The sequence below is a fragment of the Microchirus variegatus genome (assembly GCF_963457635.1).
Source record: "Microchirus variegatus genome assembly, chromosome: 1".
NCBI classification, from domain to species: domain Eukaryota; kingdom Metazoa; phylum Chordata; class Actinopteri; order Pleuronectiformes; family Soleidae; genus Microchirus; species Microchirus variegatus.
This window is the reverse complement of record NC_139802.1, coordinates 41,966,248-41,993,435: the sequence shown is the minus strand read 5'-3', so window position 1 is coordinate 41,993,435 and position 27,188 is coordinate 41,966,248. Positions and strand designations below refer to the sequence as shown.

The 27,188-nt window shown below is 40.2% G+C and overlaps 1 protein-coding gene across 1 annotated transcript; it reads left to right on the top strand.

Moving 5' to 3' along the window:
• Positions 1–926: 926 nt before the first annotated feature.
• LOC310943200 (electrogenic sodium bicarbonate cotransporter 4-like) lies at positions 927–25,780 on the top strand (the record flags this gene model as incomplete). The annotated part of the gene is made up of 26 exons (XM_083908726.1): positions 927–993; positions 1,428–1,649; positions 5,345–5,474; positions 5,759–5,919; positions 6,563–6,718; positions 6,919–7,017; positions 7,302–7,357; positions 10,164–10,321; positions 10,407–10,494; positions 10,651–10,809; positions 11,225–11,346; positions 11,438–11,612; positions 11,982–12,115; positions 12,711–12,891; positions 13,000–13,090; positions 13,424–13,482; positions 14,198–14,389; positions 15,235–15,348; positions 17,351–17,512; positions 17,739–17,917; positions 18,750–18,822; positions 18,897–18,965; positions 19,413–19,586; positions 21,054–21,218; positions 22,789–22,841; positions 25,513–25,780. 26 exons carry the CDS (start codon positions 927–929, stop codon positions 25,778–25,780), a joined length of 3,507 nt encoding a protein of 1,168 aa, XP_083764852.1.
• Positions 25,781–27,188: the final 1,408 nt, after the last annotated feature.

The window sequence follows — 27,188 nt, the reverse complement described above, 5'->3', positions numbered from 1 at the left end:
GATACCTGCAGAAGAGAAAGAGTTGTGTAAACACGGCCTGGAGAGGCAGACTCCTCTGCTCTTGGGCATTCTTCAGCTTCGACCGCTCGTGTGCAGACTGACCTTTTCTTTTGCAGAGAAAATAAAACCTTGAGAACTTCTTAAGCTTTTTCGATAACAAGGTCGCACGCATTAGGGCACTCATTAATCCTCCTTATTGTGACTCCTTCATCTCTGTCACATGCTCTGCTGTTTTTGACCACTTTGAGCTTGTCAGTCTGCACTTTTTGGAAGATATAATTGAGCATATGTGGCCTACTGGGTCTTTTAAAGAGGTGTTTTTTTTACACCCTGACACCATACTGTATATATGTGCTCAATATTATTAATGGCAGCTCAGCAAATGGGGTTGTAACTGCGAGTGATGACGACACCAATTATGTATTGTCAGATTATAGGCCAATCTCCAACCTCCCCTCCAAAGGTTGCCAGGTTCCACAACCTGGCAACCCCACACGTGTTCATATTATTAATTAACTAATTAAAAACCAACAAAGCCATCAGGTGATGATCACATAATAAGCCATACTATGTGCAGTTTGTGTGATATTTTTGACCTGTGCTTTAATTGAGGTCATAAAACTTCAAAAGGCCACATAAACTTGATTTTAGCCTTTTACGGAGTGTTTTGCCCGGTATCTGCCGCTGTTTGATTTCCATAGCTTGAGCTCCAGCCTGGTCATAAAAGGCTGCTGGGGTTTTCCATTGAGTTTTCCCCTCGTCGTCCTTCGATTTGTTGAGGTTGCGGTGGGCACGTGTGCTGCCATGTGGGGCAAACCAGGTTCATTGGTAACGGTTTTAGTCATTCCTTCACTTTCCTTCGCTTTCCTGTCCACGGTTTGCCAGTAAACCTGCTCCTCCTCGTTTGTGCTCGCTTTTTTTCCAGAATGGATCGTCACGAGTGGCAGAGAGGAAGGAGTAGAGGTCACCGTCACCGTGAGGATGATGATGATGGTGAGATGACATGCATGGTTAGCACTTGTGTACATTTGGAGGGACCTTTTGAAAGGAGCAGCTTCGTGATGCAATTCACTTTCAAATGCAGGAAGAGACAACAAAACTGAGTTGGTAACACGATCGATCGGAAATCGAATTGGAAGTAATGTTTTTAAGTTTGTCAACCATGATTTTAGTGTAGGGAAAGTCTGTCTATGCATACAATGTTGTTGTTGTAATGGCAAATTAAATTTCTTTGTCTCAGAGCTAGAATACCAGGTCCTTTTGTGTATTCAAATTAGCATGTCTAGACTGAACTTGCACCTTCCTACAACATTCACATGGGGGGCTCCTCGATACCTGCAGTAGACAAAGAGGTGTGAAAACACAGCCTGGAAAGGCAGACTCCCAGACTCTTTCACCTGTTCTCTCTCTCTCTCTCTCGCTCTTAGAGTCCCAGCAGCTTTACATTGGCGTTCCAGTCTCCCATCGACGCAAAAGGCGCAGACACCACTCCTACACCAGTGACACTGACCGCAGTGCGCGACACACACACTACGATCACCACACGCAACACGAACCCATTCATCGAGGGTATTACCACGACAGAGAGGAGGAGCACTACGAAGACTACGAGGGCAGTACGAAGCGTCACGGGCATACTGACCCCTCAGGTTAGGAACTCCCAGGGCCCCTTCATACATACGTCTGAGTTAGTTTGACATCAAATCCCTGCTGTGGACAGAAGTACGAGGTGTTCAGTTCAACACTGAGGAACGGCAGTGTCACTTGGCCCCACCATTTTTATCCAGACTAAAATCCCTTAGGCGTTAATAATGAAATGTTTAAATTCATGATCCTAGCTGATGAACAGCTGATCTTTCAACGTACAGCCCAGGGAAATTTCCACGAACAGCAACAAGCAAACACACTTCAGCTAATAAAGCGTTCAAAAGAGTATTCTATTTTGAAATAAACTTACTCAAGAGCTTCTTTAGGCCGTTAAAAAAAAAAAAAAATCAGATTCACCTTGGGGTAATAACTTTTCATCTAGCTCCCTCATCAAAGCATGAAATAATAAATGGTCTGTATTTATATGCTTTTCTAGTTTTGCCCTTTAACCATTCACTCACACTTTTATACATTCATTCATACATTTGGGGCTGATGGTAGCTCAGTGGTACACTCTTAGAAATAAGGGTTCCAAAATGGTCCTTCTACAAGGGCTGAGGTTCTACCTGGAACCATTTGCTTCTGAAAAACCCTTTACAGAAGAAATGTTTTTCAAGGGTTCTTGGTAACACTAATGGTTCAGCTAAGAACCATTTTGATCCAGAGAACCCTTTAAAACCCCTTTCCTGAATAAAGGGTTCTAAAAGGGCTCTTGGTGGAACCTTTACAAAAAGATTCTACCTGGAGCCAAAAAGGGTTCTCCTGTGAGGACAAGCCGAAGAACCATATATGATTCTACTTTGCACTTTTATTTCTAAGAGTGTAGCACAAGTAGTCTTTCAACTCAAAGGTTGTGGGTTTGATTCCTGGCTCAGCTAGTCTACATGCTGGCGTATCCTTGGGCTAGCTCCAAAAGGGTTCTACCTGGAACCCTTTTGGAGGGTTCCACCAAGAACCCTTTTAAAACCCTTTATTCAGGAAAGGTGTTTTAATAGGGTTCTCTGGATCTAAATGGTTCTTACTGGAACCATTCGTGTTACCAAGAACCCTTGAAACCCCTTTTTCTGAAGCAAATGGTCCCAGGTAGAACCTCAGCCCCTGTAGAAGGACCCTTTTGGAACCCTTATTTCTAAGAGTGTAGTCAAAGAAAAGTGCTATATAAAAACAGACCCTTCAGTGTCCATGGTAGTCACTCTGACAGTGAGCGATAGCCTGTTAAAACTCTTTAATAAAGTTTTAAAACTTGAAAAACACTCTACTTACCTTAGTTGGTGCTTGCACAGCAAAAAACTACATGCACACACACATTGCTAAGATTCATATGACCCTGCTGAGGTCACATGAGCCAAAGGTCTGTGTGCGTTAACGGTGATGAGGTTGAAAGTGCCGGTGCAGGCATGTATGTGATGTTTTTTTTGTTTTTTTGCAGCAGCATGGTCTCATGGTTCCCATGAGGGGGGCCATGAAGTCGGGAGGCCTGTATAAGCTGATTAGAGAGCTGTGGAACTCTGTGTGTGTGTAAGAGTGCAAGTGTGTGTGCGCTCGAGTGTGCGTGTGTGTGTGTGTTATTTGGGCATTATTTTTAGTGTTTTGGGTTTATATTGAATGTGTTGAGCAGACATAAGGAATGACGAGGCTGTAGGTGGCTGACGGTGAGGTCACGCTCACTGTACACACTTACTCACCGTGTGTAAGTGTGTGTAGCTCTGGTATGAGAGTGCTCAAGGGCCCCGCGGTGTGTGTCCACTCTCTTAAAGCCTCTGGCTATTTCGCTTGCGTTTGGAGATTTCAGTTGATTTCTGAGAGTCGGAATGGCGCAGAAGAAAAGTGACCGTAGAATATAAACCTTGGACCAGAAAAGACGCGTGTTGCCGTCTCGGAGAGTAAGGAAGCGCTAAGCTAAGGACTCTCAACTGCTACAAGAGGATAGGAAGCTAGACACCATTTGTTTTTCCTCCGTTGGAGGATCAGTGTCGAGGGACTCGTGGGTTTTTATTCCCGTGGTGAGTGGATCCACCACGTACACCGGGGCCCTCCGTGACACCAGTCATGACCTCCCGCTGGACCCTGCCCAGCTCTCACACAGGTAAAACATGATAACAAGGGAAGAGTCAGTGATCTGAAAAAAGAGTTTTAGAGGATTTCATGTGTATCAGCGGTTGTTTTAAGTTATGGAAACAGCTGACTGATTATTGGTCACAGTGCGCTGGATAGTTGCCATGGATTACATAATTGTTCCATGTATACTGTAGGGACCGTATCTATGTTCCCCGGGTCCTATGTTCCCCGCTTTGTATGTGACCGGGGAACATGGGACCCTTTCTCTAACCCTAATCCTAACCCTACCCTTTTTCAAAAAAAGGGTCCTATGTTCCCCTGTCACATACAAAGTGGACCTTTTTTGGGAAAAACAGGGAACATAGGACCCGGGGAACATAGGTACGACCCCTATACTGAGCATGGTACTGTTGTGTGACTTTGTGTTGTCGTCACGTTCGCATGAGGCTAATGACATGGTAGTATGGTTAAAAAGTGGAATCATTGACATCTATGAGTTTGTGTGTCACACACACACACACACACACACACACACACACACACACACACACACACACACACACACACACTGGGATGCTGGGATGCGAGCGCCTCCAGGCTCAGATGTCAATAGAGATCGATTTGCTCAGAGTCAAATTAGAAAATCTGCTAGGTGCTAGATTGCATATTGATGGCGTGACGGTAGCTCGGTGGTAGAGGGAGTTGCCTTTCAACTTGAAGGTTGTTGGTTTGATTCTCAGCTCTGCCAGTCTACATGTCTACGTCTTTGGGCAAGACACAAACACGGCAGTGTGTGAATGTTTCATGTCACATTTTGGTGTTGGGTTTGTTTTCACTTCCCCCTTTTATTTTGGTAAACGTTCATGTCTTCCTGTTGCGCTGGCACTTCATCTGCCTTGACACACCTCCTGTAATTCCAGTGTCCAAGTCTCGCTCGGTTTAGTAGTATCTCTTTAGGTCCACCTTAAAAAAAAAAAGTTAAACGAAACTTAAGGGACAGGAAATGACATCAGCCACAGAGGCTACAGGGAGCTAACAGCAGTTAGCATTTGTAAAAAGTGATCATCTGCAGGCTCTAGCAGGCACATTGCCGTCATATATAACATGTATCCACTGGACAGATAAATCCTCTGTGGCTGGAAGTTTGTGTAGAACTCTGTGCTGCACTGTGGAGCCAAGAATAGAACTTTTCGACTTCCAGCGTTCTCGCGTGTTTTACGGAGAAAGCGGAGCGCCTAGAGGCGACGATTCCCGGAATTTAGCGCATTGTGACGTACCAGTCTCGCTCTTTTGCTCAGTTAGCTCAAGTGCTAAGTGTTGTTTTATTTTGCACTTTGAGGATGAAGTGTTCTTCATATTTTGTTTGTCATTTCAAGAGGAACAACAAAGACTCTTGAACCTTTCGTCTTGCCTCCGGTCTCGTGCATTTGGGTCCAAGCTGTCTAAACGCCTTCCTAACACTGTCTGTTTGAGCTGAAGTGGAAACACGGCTGCACAAGATGGCGGCCTCCGTAAAGCAAAGGCCCTAAAGCACATTTAGAAGGCTAATTCTAAGGCTGTGAAAAAACAAAACAAAAACTAATACAAGCTTAGTAATTCAATTCTGAATCTGAATCTGACTGTATCTCTATTTCCGTAGTTTCTCCTGCAGCAGAGCGGCTGCGCAGCATACTGGGGGAAGATGACAGCACCCCGACGCCCACCATTTTCACTGAGATGGACACACTCCAGCAAGACGGCGGTGAATTAGAGTGGAAAGAGTCTGCACGGTAAACACACACACACACACACACACACACACACACACACACACACACACACACACACACACACACACACACACACACACACACACACACACACACACACACACACAGTGTTTGTGTAGAGCCTTCATTCATTTAGGATTTGGAGTCTCATTTGGATGGTATTTAGGGGTTTTGGGGGGTGGGGGGGGGGGGGGGGGGCATTTAAGCTGCAGCTCAAAAAGCATCCTGCTGGCTGGCATTCCTGAACATAGACACTTTTTCTGCCCTTCGTCCCCTCTTTGCAGGTGGGTGAAGTTTGAGGAGAAGGTGGAGGAGGGAGGAGAAAGATGGAGCAAGCCTCACGTTTCCACGCTGACACTCCACAGCCTGTTTGAGCTCAGGACCTGTCTGCAGACGGGAAGCATCCTGCTCGACCTGGAAGGCTACTCGCTGCCACAGATAGTGGGTGAGTCGCACAGCATTGAGGCTTTCAGGGGGGTCTTGAATGAAAATCAGGGCGATTTAGCCGCAAAGTAGTAGCATGCTAATGCTAAATGAATGTGCTCACGTATTGGTGAATGGACACCGAACTTCGTTGTTTCAGTATAACACCATGAAAATGTCTCACCCACAGCCTCTCAACTCCCACCTCCAGACAGCGCAGCTGCTGCTGATGAGCCGCTGCCTGCCTGGTGTAGCGTGATAAATCGGCGAAAATTAAAATTACTCCAAAAAATGTGAAAATCAAGGATGCACACCATCAGGCCATGCTCAACACATATCCAAAGTCTTAGGGCGATCTGACTAACGGTCTGCGAGATATGCCTGTCACAGACACACAGACGCAACTTGCTTGATAGATAGATAGATAGATAGATAGATAGATAGATAGATAGATAGATAGATAGATAGATAGATAGATAGATAGATAGATAGATAGATAGATAGATAGATAGATAGATAGATAGATAGATTTTTATTGTTATTTTTGCTTCTTATCGTCCTGTACCACCAGTGTACCAGCGCACAGAAATGGCTCTCAAATGTGTGGTTGTAAACATGTCGAATCACAAATGTTTCTGCAAACTGAACCGCGTTGCCGCCTTCAGATGAGATCGTGGAGCGGCAGATCGCCGACGGCCTCGTTCCTCCAGACCTGAGGGAAAAGATCAGCTTTGTGCTGCTGAGGAAACATCGTCACCAGACCAAGAAACCAATCCATCGTTCGCTGGCAGACATCGGGAAGTCCTCCAACTCTGCTACCAGTAAGTCCGTCCATGAGTGCATCTTTGTCAACTGCCAATCAGCAATCACAAAAAAACACCACACTGTAAACTAACGCTTTCCACTAATCCTTTGCTTTCTGCCTTCTCGATCACCACCCCGTTTAACCTCTTCCTTGTTTTGTAATTGCTCCTCGCTCGATCCTTTTCTGCTGCTGTTGCTGCTGCTGCTGCTCTGTCAGGTCGTAGTCCTCAGGTTAATCTGAGTCGTAGCACTAGTTCAGCCTCTGGGATCCATCGCTCCACAGAAGACCTACGCTCTCGGCAGGCAAGCAGCCTTTGTGAGTCGAACCACATTTGTTTGGTACAGTACAGTACGGTTTGGAAAAGTTAAAGCCCTGGGTCAGGCTTGCATTTCCATTCAGAGCAGCACCTCTGCTTAGTAGGCTAATGGTTGTGTCAGACAGATACGTAGCATGACGTTGTTCCAGTGTGACGACATTGTAAAGTATAATTATTTTTTTTACATAGTGAATACAATATGAGGAAAATCGCAAATTAACAAATCCATGGCATGTTGCGTGTGTTTTTAAATATCAAATGCAAATGTGTGCTTTGTTTACAGATTACGCCCAGAGTCGAAGCATGAACGACATTTCAGATACACCGAGCACAGATCAGGTAAATGTTCTGTTCTGTATTTCGTGTTTCGTTCCCGTGTTCATGAGAGTCAATGAGAGGAGAATAGAATAGATTATTTACCTATTACTATGTGTGACATTTAGCTCATCAAGTCAACCTAGTTCCCTGACCTAGTTAGAATGACGCACCACAGCAGTTCAATCACCCTGCCAAAACAGCCCTGTTCAGAACGCTCCGTTTAGTAGTATCTCTTTAGGTCCACCTTAAAAAAAAGGAAACGAAACTTAAGGGACAGGAAATGACATCAGCCACAGAGGCTACTGGGAGCTAACATCAGTTAGCATTTGGAAAAGTGATCATTTGCAGACTCTAGCAGGCACATTGCCGTCATATATAACATGTATCCACTGGACAGATAAATCCTCTGAGGCTGGAAGTTTGTGTAGAACTCTGTGCTGCACCGTGAAGACAAGAATAGAACTTTTCGCAGACTTCCGGTTTTCAGATACCGTTGTACTCGCGTGTTTTACACGGACAAAGCGGAGCTCCGCGAGACAACAATTCCAGGAATTTAGCGCATTGTTACGTCCCAATGAGTACGGAAGTCAACATCGCGTGTTTCAAAAACATGAGTCCTTTTTCAGTGACTGATAGAGTCCCAAATATAAGGATTTAAATGATTAAAACGATGGTTTTGGATAATATGTCCCCTTTAAAGTGAAGTTTGTGTCAACTTTTTAAATCACTCATTCCCAACACCAAAGTCCACAGAGAAAATGTGTGATTTTACATCCCTGAAAATACCAGTTTTTGATCCACTACTGCCTTCTTAAAGATAACATAAACTTTATTTTCCATTTTATGATTATAATAGTATAATAAATAAATAATAATAATAAATTGAAAAGTCCCATGTTGAGTCAACTGCAGTGTATGTTTACAGTATGTGTTATTATCTGTAGGGTTCACAGTCCAATATCTCTATATCCTACATTTGCTATTGCATTGACTCATACACAGTAGCTGCCGGAGTCATTATTGATTTGCTATCAGTTAATATCCTGTTGCCTGTGGGGTAGAAGAAAAAAAAGTGGAACAGATTTGTGCAGATACACTGACACATGCACCAACAGTGCACTGAAACTGTGTTTTCTGAAACTTTGAGTCTTGCTTTATGAGAACTAATTAATGCCTCTAATCCACGTGGCAGCAGAAGTGTGTGTGTGCGTGTGTGTGTGTGTGTGTGTGTGTGTGTGTGTGTGTTCCGTGCATATTATTTCTAAGCTGTGCTTTGCCTGAATAAAAGCCTCTGACAGCTCATAATATTATAATATTTTCTTTCAGTTTGAGCCAAAGAATGCAGTAACTTGAGGGACTTCTGTGTCACGACAATCATTGTGAACCAGTAGCAGAGACATTTGGTGTGTGTGTGTGTGTGTGTGTGTGTGTGTCTGAAAAATAACATGTAGTCATGTGCATGAGCCCAGAATCAGAAACTGGAGTGGGCTTTGATCTGACCAACATGGTTTCACAGTCAGGGGCACAATATGAGAGATCATTATCATGAGTAATGTTATCATACTTATCATAAAGAAGATGTAGTAATGCAGTCCAATATGATGATATAAAGATGAATCTATTATGACAACAAAAGTACAGAAATAATTAGTCATAATCGTTTAAAAATTTAGTGGACGGGCCACATGGTTAAGAACTCGGAGTACAGAGTGAACGATACCTTGACTTCTGAGTTGTAAACTTTCCCTGCAGACAGTGAAGTACCTCAAAAGTTAATGTAACTCAAAGTGCTTCATAGGATAAAATAATCCTAATCAAGGGAAAATAAACCCACCACCAAGAGAGAAAGAGCTACTGTTGGTGATTTGACTCTGAAAGCAGATTAAGGAGAGATTTTAATCCAAGCAGCCACCATTCCACTGCCTCATGCTTCCTTGATTAGGAGGAGGAGGTCGATCTTTTTACTGTAATGCAAATAATGTGGTGAAAAACAAGACTGAGGAGAGTTTCCATATATTAATACAGTGTATGGCCACGGCAGTGAGTCTGAAATATGATACTTATTTTGAAGGCCATTAAAGGACTCCATGTCTTAAAGGACTCCCATGTTGACCCCAACCTACTTCTGTTACTATATACAAGCATTACAACCCATCTTGCTATACTGCTCCACCTGTTTCCTTAACATGTTCACTGTAAAGAACGAAACAAACTCAGTCAGATAACCAAAAACTACCACAAAATAATTGGTCTACAGACTCTAAACCTACAAAGACTATCACCTGCACCGCACATGCAATATCACAGGACTCCACACACCCACTCAGTCATCGTTTCCAACTCCTACCTTCATGAAGAAGATTCAAAAGTAGCCTATGAAATGCAATAAAGCCTGATGCAGCAGAAGCCTAATACCTTCAGCTATCTCCACCTTAAACAAAACAAAGCCATATAATGTAATCAAAAACATCCAACAGTTTTAAGGGATATATTAAAATAAACATCATGTCGACATCCATCTACTGGTGGAAACAGTACATCTTCTTAGGACCATATTGTAAATGCTGTTACAAGTCGTTCAAAAGTCAGCTTTTGGTTAAAATTGGTGGCCAACTGATCAATACTGCAATTTCCCAAAAAACATAAGGTAAAAGTTAAAGCTGCCGTCAGTGATGTTGTGTTCGAGCTAACTTCCTGTCCACTGCTGGACCGCCTCCTTGTGGAGTTCTGGCTCCCGATTGGATAAAGTGTTGTGAGATTCTGGAAAAGTATGCTATTTAACAGAGATTTGTACTAATAATAACACGTATTTTATATTTTCCTCCAGATGAAGAACAAGTTCATGAAGAAGATTCCTCGTGATGCTGAGGCCTCCAACGTACTCATCGGCGAGGTGGACTTTCTCGACAAGCCCTTTGTCTCCTTTGTACGTTTGGCTCAAGCCACAACACTGGGAGGCCTCACGGAAGTCCCCGTCCCAACCAGGCGAGAGTCTTTAAAGTCTTTTTATGTACTTTCTGTGTCACATATTTTATTAGCGCTCACATTTTCTGTCGTACGTCTGTTGTAGGTTTCTCTTCATCCTCCTGGGTCCTCCTGGAAAGACCAAGTCCTACAATGAGATTGGAAGGGCTATTGCTACGCTCATGGTGGACGATGTAAGTACCCAATTGGGGGACTGGTCATTTTTTATGATGATGATAGAATTTATCTGTTGTTTGCAAACATTTATATTTATATTAATACCAACATGTGATCCTGCAATATGTTATCAAAAACTGCATATTACTATCTATCTATCTCTTTCCTACCAGCTGTTTAGCGATGTTGCGTACAAGGCGCGCGACCGCGACGACTTGATCGCGGGTGTCGATGAGTTTCTGGACGAGGTGATCGTCCTCCCTCCAGGAGAATGGGACCCGAAAATACGCATTGAACCTCCAAAGAAGGTCCCGTCGGCTGAAATGAGGCACGTAGAGCAACAAAGCGTCCGCGTTCCCGTCACATTGACCAACAGTTATAGCAACCCCTTGACCGCAGACACAATAGGATCCATGTAAACCTTTAAAGATGATGTTGTCGTCTACTGCTAATGGCAGTTTCGTGGCAGTGTATTGTCAAGCACTGTTGCCTTGGTCCGAATGTGAGCATTTATGTGCGGAGTTTGCATGTTCTCCCTGTGTGTAAGCGGGAGTTTCCTCTCACATATTGTAGAGTCTTTGTTGGCCCTGCGATGGACTGGCGATGCTAATGTTAGAGGCCCAATAATTGATCCCTTGGGGACTCCACACTTGGGTTGCCAAACATTAGGGCAGCACCAGAACCAGTGATCAACCTGTATTACTTTTCAGGTAAATAAAACTGTGATCTGATCTGAATCTCAGGAAGTCGGTGCTGAACCTGAACGAGCTGGGTCAGATGAACGGCTCAGCTGGAGGAGCAGCTGGAGGCGAAGACGACGATGTTCCCGCGCCACACGAACTCGGAGAAGAGTTGAAATTCACTGGGAGGTGAGAATAGAGGACTGAATGGGATTAAATGGACCAGTGTACCGTCTGATCCATGTTCTTAACAGTGTCCTCCATCTCAATTTAATGATAGGTTTGGTGGCGGACTATGGCTCGACATTAAAAGGAAGATCCCGTGGTATTGCAGCGATATCTACGACGGCTTCCATATTCAGTCCATCTCGGCTGTGCTCTTCATCTACCTGGGCTGTATCACAAACGCCATCACCTTTGGAGGACTGCTGGGAGATGCTACTGACAATTACCAGGTCCTCATAATCCAGCCTCTCCAGATTGTTGCAGCCTAAATGCCCAATTACATGACTTCTAGTTTTGAAAGTGATTTTCCACCTCCATGGCCGGAGGGACTATATATTGTCCATTAGTCCAACCCATTACAAGAATGTAATATCTGATTTAACTTCTGTTCGGGCTGCTGTAGAAACATGGAGGCCCAAGTTGGCGACCTCCATAAAGCAAGACTCTTTCCATAACATACACAAAACAGCCTTATTCTAAGGCCAAGGAAACCAACCACAACTGTTAAATGCTCCAGTCCAGTGTTAGCATAATACTGTATATGACAAGATGTGTGATGGTGTTTCTTTGTCCGTCCCTTCTTCTTCTTCTTCTCTCAGGGTGTGATGGAGAGTTTCCTTGGTACTGCTTTAGCCGGGACCGTCTTTTGTTTGTTTGGTGGACAACCGCTCATCATCCTCAGCTCCACGGGACCTATTCTCATCTTTGAAAAACTGCTTTATGAATTCAGCAAGTAAGACACCAAGATACACAAGTGTATACAGCTAGAGTAAGGTTTTATCCCATTTCACCCCCCTTTACCTCCTATGGGGTGTTCATTTGTAGTCGGATTTCCAACCTCACCAACCCTGGCATAGGATTCCAAGATGGCTGTCACTGCTAATTTTACCGTTAATAGCATTTCTGTTGTATTTATTTGTTAGCTATTTATTGTACATACCATAAACTGATGAACCAGTATTCCCAGCCATTGAAGACGTATTCTCATATCTGCTTTTGATGACGTGTCACATTCTTGAAGGGATACCCCATTGTCTGTGGGTACTTCTAGGGGTGGTGCATTCCATTTGTAGTGAGAACTCAGAATTTCCAAGAGCATTCCCATGTAAGGAACACCTCCTGAACTCACATACCCCAAGTATACCCCAAGCTAGGATTCTAATATGGTAACATCCCAACTGGAATGAGTTAAAGTTGGGGGTGAAATCAGTTCTGACTTCCGAGTTTACTTGATGTAAATGGAACACAGCCTTTCAGTTCCCACAAGTGGCAAGCAGTAGGGCTAAATATAAGAAATGGGATCAGGAGTCGATTTCTCTTTGCAACAGGAATAACGGTATCGACTACATGGAGCTGCGTCTGTGGATCGGCCTGCACTCGTGTCTGCAGTGTTTCGTGCTCGTCCTCTCCGACGCCAGCTACATCATCAAGTACATGACTCGCTTCACGGAGGAGGGTTTCTCCAGCCTCATCTCCTTCATCTTCATCTCTGACGCCATTAAGAAGATGGTGGGTGATACGTGGACATGAGCTTTGCCAGTGCATGCAGCAGCAAAAAGAACAAATACATATAATAATACAAACTGTACCATGGATTAATCATGTTCTTTTCCACAGGTAGGAGCGTTTAAGTACTACCCCATTAACCGTGGTTTTAAGCCAGACTATGTAACAGCCTACAAATGTGAATGCATCCCTCCAGACCAGGGTGAGTCTACAAAGTCTATTGTTAAATAACACCCCCATTCTCACATGAAATATTCTAAAATGTACCTGGATATTTAGTGATGCAACTGACAAATCTCAGCTACTATACTTCAGTTTATAGTATAATAATAGTAAGAATTCATCAAGTAATCTTGAGACTTTTGCGTCTTGTCTTTTCTGCGTCTTATTCCCTTCTTCCTCTGTCTTTTGTTGCTTTGCGTCTCACTTTCGGATGCTTCCTAAAAACGTGAGTATATGAGTGTGTGGATCCTGGATACTGTACTTACTTAATGTGACTCATCATTCTTTTCTTTTTGTTTCTTTCCATTTTTAGCACCTACACTGGGCTTAAACATTTCAGCTCCTCTTGGAGACGACAACATGACACTGCTGGTAAGTGTCTCTGATTCACAATCGGTTAAAAGATACAGAAACAAACTGCATTCACAGGAGAGTATTTACTGTAAAAAGCTCAGTGTGAGATTCTCCACTCACAGCTCGATCAGGAAGGATGTGGCGATAGTTATTGCAATTTACTGAGGTACAAATCAAATTCAGCTTCGGGCTCCATTAATGTTTGGGCCGGCCCTGAAGCTAGTTAATAACAATGCAGCCACATAAAGTTCTGAAACACACAGTGGATTATTAAAAGACAACCCATGTTTTGATCCTTGGATGTTCGAAATGAACACTAACGTGACATAGATTAATGGTGTTAATGAAAACTCACCCCATAAGAAGATAGAAGGTTAATAAGAGGTTTGGGGTGCTAATAATAATAATAATGTGTCCAGTTATTCTCATGTCCTGCTCTCTTTTGGCCGCTAAATAATCAATTTGTTTGTTGTTTTTGCAACAATGAAGTCTGCTAACGTTTATTCTACTGTGTTAGCATAAAGTGAGTTAGCTTATATGCTAACGCTAAGGACGCTAACAGTCGCCCTAAACATCTCGTTAATTCACCAAAATTTGACCAAATTTGTGTTCTAGAAATTCACGGCTTTTGTTCTTTTTGATTCTCTCTTCTCTTCTTTAATTGCTGCTGTTTCCTCGAACTTGTCTCCTCCATTCTCCTCCTCCTCCTCCCTCCCACCTCTCATCTCTGAAGTTCAACTTGACTGACCTGGACTGGGGTCAGATGAGTAAGAAGGATTGCGTGAAGTACGGTGGCTCTCTGGTGGGGAACTCCTGTAAGTACGTTCCTGACCTGGCCCTCATGTCCTTCATCCTCTTCTTCGGCACCTACTCCATGACCGTCTCTTTGAAGAAATTCAAGTTCAGCCGTTACTTCCCGACAAAGGTAAGAGAGCTCCACACTAACCTGCAGCAGCTTTTATGAGGCATGACATGTCCCAAACACTGTAGAGATGAGTGTAAACAGTGTCCTTCACAGAAAATAAAATAAGATTGTTACTGCATGTTCACCAGTTTCTATGAATTTACAATTCCATTGTTTACATGGATGCAAAATTAATGACACCGGTGAACGCACACAGCTCCACAGCAGCAGTGAGGAGTGATCGTGACCGTCGAGCAGCTGATTGGCCGAAAAAAAACAAACAAACATTAACGTAATGTAGATTAATGACGTTAATGGAAACTCACCCCATAAGAAGATACAAGGTTAATAAGAGGTTCAGGTGCTGGCGTCACGTCATCGTCTCAGATGCAACTACTGTATCTGTTCCTCAAGGTGTTCAGTTATTCTTATGTCCTGCTCTCTTTTGGTTGCTAAATAAACCATCTGTTTGTTGTTTTTGCGACAATTAAGTCTGCTAACGTTTATGGTAACGCGTCAGTTCGCTTAAATGCTCATGCTAACGACTCCACTCACATAGCAGAAGTGAGATCTGTGTCGGCCTCTGTCTTTGTTAAGAAGTACAGCCACGGTTTAGTTCTTCTGCGGTTTTCCTTGTCCGTCTTCATTCAACGGTGAACACCGTGACCGTCGAGCAGCTGATTAGCCGAAAAAAACAACAACAAATGCACTGCAATGTGATATCATCACACCCTAATGACGGCGTTTTCATCCTTTCAATAAAATGAATTAAATAATAATGCTTGCATCCATGTAAACACAGCTATTGACTTGTCCCTCCACATTATCCAAACCATCCCTCTGTCCTCTCCCTGAATGTCCTCCAGCTTCGCTCCCTGATCAGTGATTTTGCCATCATCATTTCCATCCTGCTCTTCTGTGGGTTGGACTGTCTGCTGGAGCTGAACACCCCCAAACTGCACGTTCCCACTGAGATCAAGGTCCAATCCTCCCTAACACCTCGCTCGCTTTTCCCAATGCTCATATGCTTCTTTTTCCTTCTGGTTGTAGTGAGTTCATTTGATTTAAAATACATTTTAAACATGGATTTATCAGCGCGATGATCCTCTTCGCTTTTCTCTTACCTTCATTTATCTCACATACACAATCTCTTTGGTGTGCGTCTTTCCTTTTCACTGCAAATGTTTGTTTTTCTTTATGTGTGTGTGTGTGTGTGTGTGCATTGGACGGCGCATAGCTGAGGAAGCTAATTAGTGATTTTGCCATCTTCATGTCGATCATGTCCTTTGTGGGTCTGGATATGTTGATTGGGTTAGACACGCCCAAACTAATCGTTCCAACTGAGGTCAAGGTATTTTGATTTCTTACTAAATCGTGTGTGTGTGTGTGTGTGTTCTTGTACTTGCGGCATACTGAGGACCAGTGAGGGTTTTTAACCAACAAAGTGAGGTCATTTTTACGGAGTGAGGACATTAGGCCGGTCCTCACTTTGTTTTCATTGAAATCACTTCCTTAGGTTGCTATAACATGCTATACTCAATTTGTCAAAAAAAAGAAACCTCACTTTTTGGAGGACATAGTATAGTATGATGTTTTTGTCAAATTTTGGACCAAAAATGTTGGGTCCAGTTTTTTGGACCAAAAATTTTGGACCAAAAATTTTGGACCAAACATTTTGGACCAAACATTTTGGACCAAAAAAATTGGGTAAAATTTTGGACCAAAAAAATTGGATCACTTTTTTTTTTCAAAATTTGGACCACAAATTTTGGGTCAAATTTTGGACCAAACATTTAGGGTCACATTTTTTTTTCAAAATTTGGACCAAAAATTTTGGGTCAAATTTTGGACCAAAAATTTAGGGTCACATTTTGGACCAAAAATTTTGGGTCAATTTTTGGGTCAATTTTTTTTTCTAATTTTGGACGACATAGTATAGTATGACGTTTTTGTCAAATTTTGGATCAAAAATGTTGGGTCAAATTTTTTTCAACTTTTGGACGACAAAGTATAGTATGACGGTTTTGTCAAATTTCGGACCAAAAATTTGAAATAAATCAATAAATAAAAGTTTTCCTGCCCTTTTTGCTATGGGGCTCCACCTGCCGACATTTTATGGTACTGCAACCGGTAGTTCTTTATAGATGTCATTCATGAAGTAGATATTTGTAATTGTGTTCATTTATAAAGTGGAAATGCTGGTCCTCACTTTGTTAGCGACCCAGTCCTCAGTATGCAGCAAGTACAAGAATGTGTGTGTGTGTGTGTCGTGTGTATACTGGTGTGTATATAAGCAGTGGTGGAAAGTAATTAGATATGTTTATTCAAGTTATTATTCATAAAGATCGAATAACAGTCCAGTGGTTATGTAGGTGCTAAACATAGCAAAACGAGACAATGCTAATTTAGAATATGTAGCGATAAAATACAAAAACAATATATTTAGTTCAAGAATCTGGTATTAAAGCCCAAAATGTGTAACTTTTGGTGATGTTTTGTTGACGTTATTATTCTGAAATAATAAGAAATGATGTAAGATCATTTGTTAGCCGTATCCTTCATCTGAGAACAGGCTCTGTCAAGCAAAACTATCAGTCATGTGGAGCTGATAGGCTTAATCAACAAAATGAACATATATTTTTTTGTCCTATTTAAGTAAAATACACACTGAAGCTTTAACACACTTTTCCAAAAGTCACCTTTTTACATTAAAAATAAAATAATAATAAAAAAGTCATAAATTATTTGTGACGAAACCAAATGTTTTCAACCTAAATATGGAAATGTATCTAAATATCATTATAAATGACAAAATAGTGAATCAAATCTACTTTTTCCACCACTGCATGCTTGTACAGTATGTTTGAGTAATGCTTGTCAAATATATATATATATATGTATATATACATATTTACATGCAAGTTTTATACTGTGACCATTTCTATATATTGATTGTTGCTGTCGTGTGTATAACCTACACAGCCCACACGTCCTGGACGTGGCTGGCTGGTGATGCCGTTTGGTAAGAACCCCTGGTGGTGGTACGTGGCCAGCTCTGTCCCCGCCCTCCTCGTCACCATCCTCATCTTCATGGACCAGCAGATCAGCGCCGTCATCGTCAACCGCAAGGAAAACAAACTGAAGGTCGGTCACTTAAAGATTGACCCACCATGTATGTACTCAGTGGGAAACCCATTTAAAATCAGCACCAGACCACTTTTTGAATATCCTAATTTGAAAAAGAGTCAGTGCTTTTGATTAGATCTTCATGAGCCATAAATCCTTTTTTTTTTTTTTTTAAATAACAATAATTTGTTAAATCAATCGCACTTTTGTTTGTTTCACTTCCTTTCCTGCTGTGGCCCTGCAGAAAGGTTGTGGCTACCACCTGGACTTGTTCTGGGTCGGCGTGCTCATGGCCGCCTGCTCCTTCATGGGTCTACCGTGGTATGTAGCAGCGACGGTCATCTCCATCGCCCACATCGACTCCCTGAAGATGGAGAGCGAAAGCAGCGCCCCCGGAGAGCAGCCGCAGTTCCTGGGAGTCAGGTGCGACCATCATGACGCTGGAGCTTTACTTCCTGTCGAGCATCTAATATTATTGTAGCTACTATGGATGTCATTTTCATTTAATGGGGACATATTATGCAAAATCAACTTCTTAAGCATTTAAATCCTTATATTTGGGACTCTGGAGGTCGGCAAAGTGTGAAAAAAATATGACTCACTCATGTTTTTGTGGTCCTCCTCAGTCTAAGTACAGGATATAAAAAAATGCGATGTTGACTTCTGCACTCATTGGGACGTCACAATGCGCTAAATTCCTGGAATAATAAAACTAACTGTTCTAAAACACGCGAAAGCTGGAAGTCCGCTAAAAGTTCTATTCCCGGCTCCACAGTGCAGCGCAGAGTTCTACACAAACCTCCAGCCTCAGAGGATTTATCTGTCCAGTGGATACATGTTATATATGACGGCAATGTGCCTGCTAGAGCCTACTAATGATCACTTTTCCAAATGCTAACTGCTGTTAGCTCCCAGTAGCCTCTGTGGCTGATGTCATTTCCCGTCCCTTAAGTTTCGTTTTACATGTTTTTTAAGGTGGACCTTTAAGGTGGACCTAAAGAGATACTACTAAAAGGAGCATTCTGAACAGGGCTGTTTTGGCAGGGTGATTGAACTGCTGTGGTGCTTCATCCTTATGGTATTTTTGACCAAAACATGTCACAGACATGTTCATTAGGACACCAGGGAACTAGGTTAACTTGGAGAAATATGGGTATAATATGTCCCCTTTAATCAGTGGACCTTGACTTTACATGTGCATGTGTGACTCTTTCATATATTGATATTTTAACAATCTGTGTGGTCGGTTTTCCAGGGAGCAGAGGTTGACGGGCATTCTGGTGTTTGTTCTGACTGGACTTTCAGTCTTTCTGGCTCCAGTTCTCCAGGTCAGTAATTTTTTTTTTCGTCCTTAGGTTCATGACTTCCAAGTTTAACATTGTCTTGTTTTGCTTCGCTGCAGTACATCCCCATGCCAGTCCTGTATGGAGTCTTCCTCTACATGGGAGTGGCTTCACTGAGTGGTATCCAGGTACTTATACTCCTATTTTACTCCATATATATACTCCTACAGTATATCAATACTGCATGTAACCATTATTTTCACTCTAGATTTATCTGCGGGTTAAATTTCTTGATAGAAGCTGCTGTCAGTGTCTTATCTTTTGGCTAGTAGTGCATTCCGGATATAGTCGGAAGTTGGAAATTCCAAGTTAAGTCAAGTTCACGGTTAAATCGGTTCACAGCAATCAAACAACCCTAATTTAAATACAAAGTTTATGGTTTTAAGACCCACAATACTTGAAGAATTGAGTGGCTTATTCAAATTTTTTTGAATCAATTTTTCTTTGTTTACTCTGGTTTTCACGTGGCTCGTTACATATACATTCAAATTGTTTCTAAATAACCCCCTAAATCTGTAGTTTTTCCCATGGAGTGATGTATCTCATTGAGATAGTCATCTCAACATCTCTTTCAGTTCTGGGAGCGTATCAAGCTGTACCTGATGCCGGCCAAACACCAACCAGACTTCTCCTTCTTGCGCCACGTCCCTCTGAGACGCGTCCATCTCTTCACCCTCGTCCAGATCGTGTGTCTGGCTGTTTTGTGGATCCTCAAGTCCACATTCCTGGCCATCATCTTCCCGGTGATGGTGAGTGTGTTACTGTGTGTAGAGCAGTAGCCTTTCAACATGTGTGAGAAGTTGAAAATAAATGACCTGCATTGTTTCACTTAATGTCTCTCTACACTCTTAGAAATAAGGGTTCCAAAAGGGTTCTTCTACAAGGGCTGGAACCATTTCCTTCTGAAAAACCCTTTCCCGAAGAAAGGTTTTTTTCAAGGGTTCTTGGTAACACTAACAACTTTTGATCCAGAGAACCCTTTAAAACTCCTTTCCCGAATAAACGGTTTTAAAAGGGTTTTTGGTAGAATCCTTCAAAAGGTTTCCAGGTGGAACCTTTATAAAAAAGGTTCTAGATGATTATGGTTCTAGATTGAGATGATTCGTATCTTCGATCTTTTGCATGTTCTCCCCATGTATGCAGGGGTTTTCTCCGGGTTCTCCGGCTTCCTCCCACAGTCCAAAAACATGCAGATATGGGCATTAGGTAAATCTCTATATGAGGTTAAATTTTGGACTTAAAATTTTTTGTTTTTTTCAAGATTTCAGATTTTGGTCATCGTATGACATTTTGGTCAAATTTTGGACCAATTTTTTTTTTTCAAAAAATGGGCACTTTTTGGATGACATAGTATAGTATGATGTACTTCATAGTGTAGTATGACGTTTTTGTCAAGTTTTGGACCAAAAAAATGTTTTTCAAAAAAATTGTCAGATTCTGGACGACATAGTATAGTAGGACGTACTACATAGTATAGTATGTCGTTTTTGTCAAATTTTGGACCAAATTTTTTTTTCAAAAAAATTGTCAGATTTTGGACGACATAGTATAGTAGGACGTACTACATAGTATAGTATGTCGTTTTTGTCAAATTTTGGACCAAATTTTTTTTTCAAAAAAGTGTCAGATTTTGGACAATATAGTATAGTATGACATTTTGGTCAAATTTTGGACCAAATTTTTTTTTTCCAAAAAATTGTCACTTTTTGGATGACATAGTATAGTATGATGTACTTCATAGTGTAGTATGACGTTTTTGTCAAGTTTTGGACCAAAAAAATGTTTTTCAAAAAAATTGTCAGATTCTGGACGACATAGTATAGTATGTCGTTTTTTTTTGTCAAATTTTGGACCAAATTTTTTTTTTCAAAAAAATTGTCAGATTTTGGACGACATAGTATAGTATGACGTTTTTGTCAAATTTTGGACCCAAATTTTTTTTTCAAAAAAATTGTCCGATTTTGGACGACATTGTATAGTATGACATTTTGGTCAAATTTTTGTACTAAAATAATAATACTGATAGATAGATAATGGATGGATTCTATCTTCTTTTTCATGTGAGACTGGTGGGGCGGCGCCCCCTAGCGGTTAGGTCAATCAACTTTTAAGTATCAGAACTTTTCACCTCCTGGAACCTGCGACCTGGATTCAGGCTCCGATAAAACCTGTACAAAGTGAACACCGTGTTTTTTATCTCCCCACACTGTGTGCAGATTCTGGGCCTGATGGTCGTCCGTAAACTGCTTGATCTGATGTTCTCGCAGCACAACCTGGCCTGGCTGGACGACATCCTGCCCGACAAAGACAAGAAGAAGAAGGAGGACGAGAAGAAGAGCAAGAAAGAGAAGAAGGCAGCAGAACCGGAGAGTGACGAGGAGGTGAGGGAACACGAGGATGTTTTTGTGTCTTTCCTGGCTTTGCTCTCTGACTAATACTGTACGTTTCTCCTTTCTGTCCCACAGTGTTGCTGAAAAGGCACTGTATAACACTTACTACAGTCTTTATGTCCGTCCATGTTCCCCCTCATCGCCTCCCTCTGTGTCTCTGTGTCCACCTCTGTCCTCGCTTCAGTCCCTCATGTCCACCTCTGCTCTCTGGCAGCAGTGTAGTGATAGCGATTCTGTTGCTGTTCTATATTTTTTGACTTCAAATAGAACTACGAACACTCACTGATGTGTTTTCAAAAAGTTTAATATATTGGATATACTGACAGCTAGTGGTCAGATAACAAATTGCATCTAATGCCTCCCTGTCTAGTCGAGTAGGAGATACTGTAGTGGCCAGTTGGGCTCCCGTATAAATATGGCTGACTGTTAAAAAGGAACCATTCATGATTATAGATACAATATAAAGCATTTATTATGTTGTAATAAGTAGCATAATAATTTAATTTAATTTAATTTAATTTAATTTAATTTAATTTAATTTAATTTAATTTAATTTATTATGTTATAATAAATAGCATAATCATTTAATTTAATTTAATTTAATTTAATTTAATTTAATTTAATTTAATTTAATTTAATTTAATTTAATTTAATTATTTATTATGTTATAATAAGTAGCATAATAATTGAATTGAATTGAATTAAATTAAATTAAATTAAATTAAATTAAATTAAATTAAATTAAATTAAATTAAATTAAATTGATTTATTATGTTATAATAAGTAGCATAATAATTTAATTTAATTTAATTTAATTTAATTTAATTTAATTTAATTTAATTTAATTTAATTTAATTTAAAATACTGAGGTCTTTTAGGTTTCATTTTGTCCGCCGTTGTAGCTCAGACATTACTGGCAACCCGTGGTTGCTCGGCAGCTGAGACTCTACTGACTGCAATGATTGGTAGACGGTAGGTGGCGCCACATGCCAAAACATTTGCAAATATTTTGGCAGCACTGCTGTTGTTGTTGTTGAGTTCAGTTTTGTTATATGAACATTATTCCTGAGTCTCTGTGACATATTAGGAGGATTTTGCGGTCAGTTGTATTACATAATGCACCTTTAAAATAAACAATAATATAGAATATATAATCAAAGATCCCAGTTTGTCCTGCATGCTGACTCTTTCTGACCCTCAGCCCAACAGCTCTGTTCCTTCACCAGTGAAGATTCCCATGGAGGCCATAGAGCCTCATAAAGAGCCTGACCCAACCCACGTCCAACCCCAACCCGACCCCAAAGCAGACTTGTGATTGTGAGTACACTAACCCTTCTCCTCCACCTCTCCTCACTCTCTCTGTTATTGTTGTTGTTGTTTTCAAATCTAGTGGAACTTTAGTAAAACTTTGAACACAAACAACTCCGCAACAACTGTTTCCTGATGGTTTTGTTCTTATTTATCTCTCTATGTGTATGTGTTTGTACTTGTGTTAAACTCTATGTTGTGTTCTTTGTTTTGTGCATGGTCTATTTGTGTTTGTGTGTGTGTTTCATTACAGGAGGAGAACCCCTACTCGACAGTCACATCCGATCAAAATGAACTAGACCACAGGTACACAGTACAGTTTATGAGACAATGATCTTTAGATAGTTCTGGGAAAGTGTAAGTGGAGTGTTGCAGGACAAGCGTGGTGGTACTTCTGAGCAAGGCACTCAATCCCCATTGTTTCCCCCATTGATTGGGTTAACTGGACACTCAGCCATTAACTCAGCCATTTTGGACGACATAGTATAGTATGTCGTTTTTGTCAAATTTTGGACCAAATGTTTTTTTCAAAAAATTGTCACATTTTGGATGCCATAGTATAGTATGACGTACTACATAGTATAGTATGACGTTTTTGTCAAGTTTTGGACCAAAAAAACGTTTTCAAAAAAATTGTCAGATTTTGGACGACATAGTATGTTGTTTTTGTCAAATTTTGGACCCAAATTCTTTTTTTCAAAAAAGGGTCACATTTTGGACGACATAGTATAGTATGACATACTAGATAGTATAGTTTGATGTTTTTGTCAAGTTTTGGACCAAAAAAACGTTTTTCCAAAAAATTGTCAGATTTTGGACGACATAGTATAGTATGTCGTTTTTGTCAAATTTTGGACCCAAATTTTTTTTCAAAAAATTGTCACATTTTGGATGCCATAGTATAGTATGACGTACTACATAGTATAGTATGACGTTTTTGTCAAGATTTGGACCAAAAAAAGGCTTTTCAAAACAATTGTCAGATTTTGGACGACATAGTATAGAATGCCATTTTGGTTACATTCTGGACCAACATTTTTTTTTCAAAAAAACTCAGATTTTAGACAACATTGTATAGTATGACATTGTGGTCGACGACATAGTATAGTACGACCCTGTTGTCATATTTAGGCAACACACTATACTTTAACACAGAGGCGATTTGAACCCACAACCTTCTGCTTGGAAGGCCAGTGTCAAATTTTATTTTTAAAAAAAGGGTCAGATTTTGGACGACATAGTATAGTATGTTGTTTTTGTCAAATTTTGGACCAAATGTTTTTTTCAAAAAATTGTCCCATTTTGGACGACATGGTATAGTATGACATACTAGATAGTATAGTTTGATGTTTTTGTCAAGTTTTGGACCAAAAAAACGTTTTTCCAAAAAATTGTCAGATTTTGGATGACATAGTATAGTATGTCGTTTTTGTCAAATTTTGGACCAAATGTTTTTTTCAAAAAATTGTCACATTTTGGACGACATGGTATAGTATGACATACTAGATAGTATAGTTTGATGTTTTTGTCAAGTTTTGGACCAAAAAAACGTTTTTCCAAAAAATTGTCAGATTTTGGACGACATAGTATAGTATGTCGTTTTTGTCAAATTTTGGACCAAATGTTTTTTTCAAAAAATTGTCACATTTTGGATGCCATAGTATAGTATGACGTACTAGATAGTATAGTTTGATGTTTTTGTCAAGTTTTGGACCAAAAAAACGTTTTTCCAAAAAATTGTCAGATTTTGGACGACATAGTATATAGTATGTCGTTTTTGTCAAATTTTGGACCCAAATTTTTTTTTCAAAAAATTGTCACATTTTGGATGACATAGTATAGTATGACGTTTTTGTCAAGTTTTGGACCAAAAAAACGTTTTTCAAAAAAATTGTCAGATTTTGGACGACATAGTATAGTATGTTGTTTTTGTCCAATTTTGGACCAAAATTTTTTTTTCAAAAAATTGTCACATTTTGGATGACATGGTATAGTATGACGTTTTGGTGAAATTTTGGACCAAAAAAACGTTTTTCAAAAAAATTGTCAGATTTTGGACGACATAGTACAGTATGTTGTTTTTGTCAAATTTTGGACCAAAATTCTTTTTTTCAAAAAATTGTCACATTTTGGACGACATAGTATAGTATGACATACTAGATAGTATAGTTTGATGTTTTTGTCAAATTTTGGACCAAAATTTTTTTTTCAAAAAATTGTCACATTTTGGATGACATAGTATAGTATGACGTTTTTGTCAAGTTTTGGACCAAAAAAACGTTTTTCAAAAAAATTGTCAGATTTTGGACGACATAGTATATAGTATGTTGTTTTTGTCAAATTTTGGACCAACATTTTTTTTTCAAAAAATTGTCACATTTTGGATGACATAGTATAGTATGACGTTTTTGTCAAGTTTTGGACCAAAAAAACGTTTTTCAAAAAAATTGTCAGATTTTGGACGACATAGTATATAGTATGTTGTTTTTGTCAAATTTTGGACCAAAATTTTTTTTTCAAAAAATGGTCACATTTTGGATGACATGGTATAGTATGACGTTTTGGTGAAATTTTGGACCAAAAAAACGTTTTTCAAAAAAATTGTCAGATTTTGGACGACATAGTATAGTATGACGTACTACATAGTAAAGTATGACGCTTTTGTCAAGTTTTGGACCAAAAAAACGTTTTTCAAAAAAATTGTCACATTTTGGACGACATAGTATAGTATGCCATTTTGGTTACATTCTGGACCAACATTTTTTTTTCATGACATCGTATGGTATGACGTTTTGGTTGATGACATAGTATAGTATGACATTTGGGTCATATAAGTCATAGTATAGTCTGTCGTCCAAAATTTGACCAACAGTCATACTGTAGCATGTCTTACAAAATTTGACCAAAAAGTCACTTTTTAATACCTGAACTACTCTTTCAATGTGTAACCTGGCCGGTTCCCACCACTGTTCCTCAGCATCACCTTGCACCTGAAGATCTCCTGCCCCCCCTCGCCTGTCCACTCCCAGACGGGCCTCACCGCGGATGCCAGCAACAGCACCGCGGCGTCACAGCTGCCCCGCCCGCCCGTGCCTCAGATCAGCGTCCAGGTGGAGTCAGACAGTGACACGTCTGGCCTCAACTCTACACAACAGGACAGGCGTTACCTTTCAAATGACCCAGCAGACTTTTACAGACGCCTGCATGCTCACTTTGAAGACCCCTGTGCTGAGACCATTCTGTAAACATGACAGACAGAAGGTGCCACGTATCATCTCCATCTCATTTTTTTAATCTTTCACACTTAATATGTGTTTATCAGATGTGTCTGTCAGTGTATATGATACAGCAACCTCGTTTTTCCACATAGCATCTTCCCATAGAGACACAAATAGAGATCTAAATGTGTTAATTCATTATAAACACATGAATCCACTGTGTTAGAAATCAGTTTTGCTGATTGCTTTCCCCCGTGTACATTCAAATAGTGTTAGAAATGCTGGTTTAAGTTGAAAGCCCTGAAAATGTAATTAAATCAAATTTAAGATCCCTTTGTGTCGATTCTTGTTGTTGTTTCTGTTGAATTGAAATAAGAGGTAAGTAAGCTTGTGATTCATTTGCAACTGGGTTTTCTAAGATTTTAGAAAATATGGGATGTTTTGATATAGGTAATTATATTATATTATATATTAGCTAAAAGATCTGGGTCGAGAGTCGCTGTTTTGAGAAGGGGTTTAATCACTGCTACTTTAAAAGCTTAGGGCAATATCCAGTTAATAATTATAGATTGATTTGATTTAATATAGAGCTGTTAATTAAAGGGAGTTTTCTAATGATGGAACTGAGTAGAGAAAACATATTATATAAGCTGCCGTTAATGCAGACCTTATTTTCTTCTCATCAGCAGCCATGGTTTGAGCAACTATGCCTGTATAACGCTACTTCTAGCCTCAGAGTGGTAGAAATCACCACCAGGGGGTGACCTGAAAGTCATAGTATAGTATGTGGTCCAAAATTGGACCAAAAAGTCATACTTTAGTATGTCACCCAAAATGTGACAAAAATGTCATAGTATATCATGTAGTCCAAAATTTGACCAATAAGTCATAGTATATTATGTGGTCCAAAATTTAACCAAAAAAGTCATACTTTAGTATGCCGTCCAAAATTTGACCAAAAAGTAATAGTATAGTATGTGCTTTCAAAATTTGACCAAAATGTCATAGTATAGTATGTGGTCCAAAATTTGACCAAAAAGTCATAGTATAGTATGTGGTCCAAAATTTGACCAAGAAGTCATACTTTAGTATGTAGTCCAAAATTTGAACAAAAAAGTCATACTTTAGTATGCCGTCCAAAATTTGACCAAAAAGTCATAGTTTTGTATGTCCTCCAAATTATACAAAAAAGTCATACTTTATGCTGTCCAAAATTTGACCAAAAAGTCATACTATAGTATGTGGTTTCAAAATTTGACCAAAATGTCATAGTATAGTATGTGGTCCAAAATTTGACCAAAAAGTCATACTTTAGTATGCCGTCACCAAAAAGTAATAGTATAGTATGTGGTCCAAAATTTGACCAAAAAGTAATAGTATAGTATGTGGTCCAAAATTTGACCAAGAAGTCATACTTTAGTATGTAGTCCAAAAT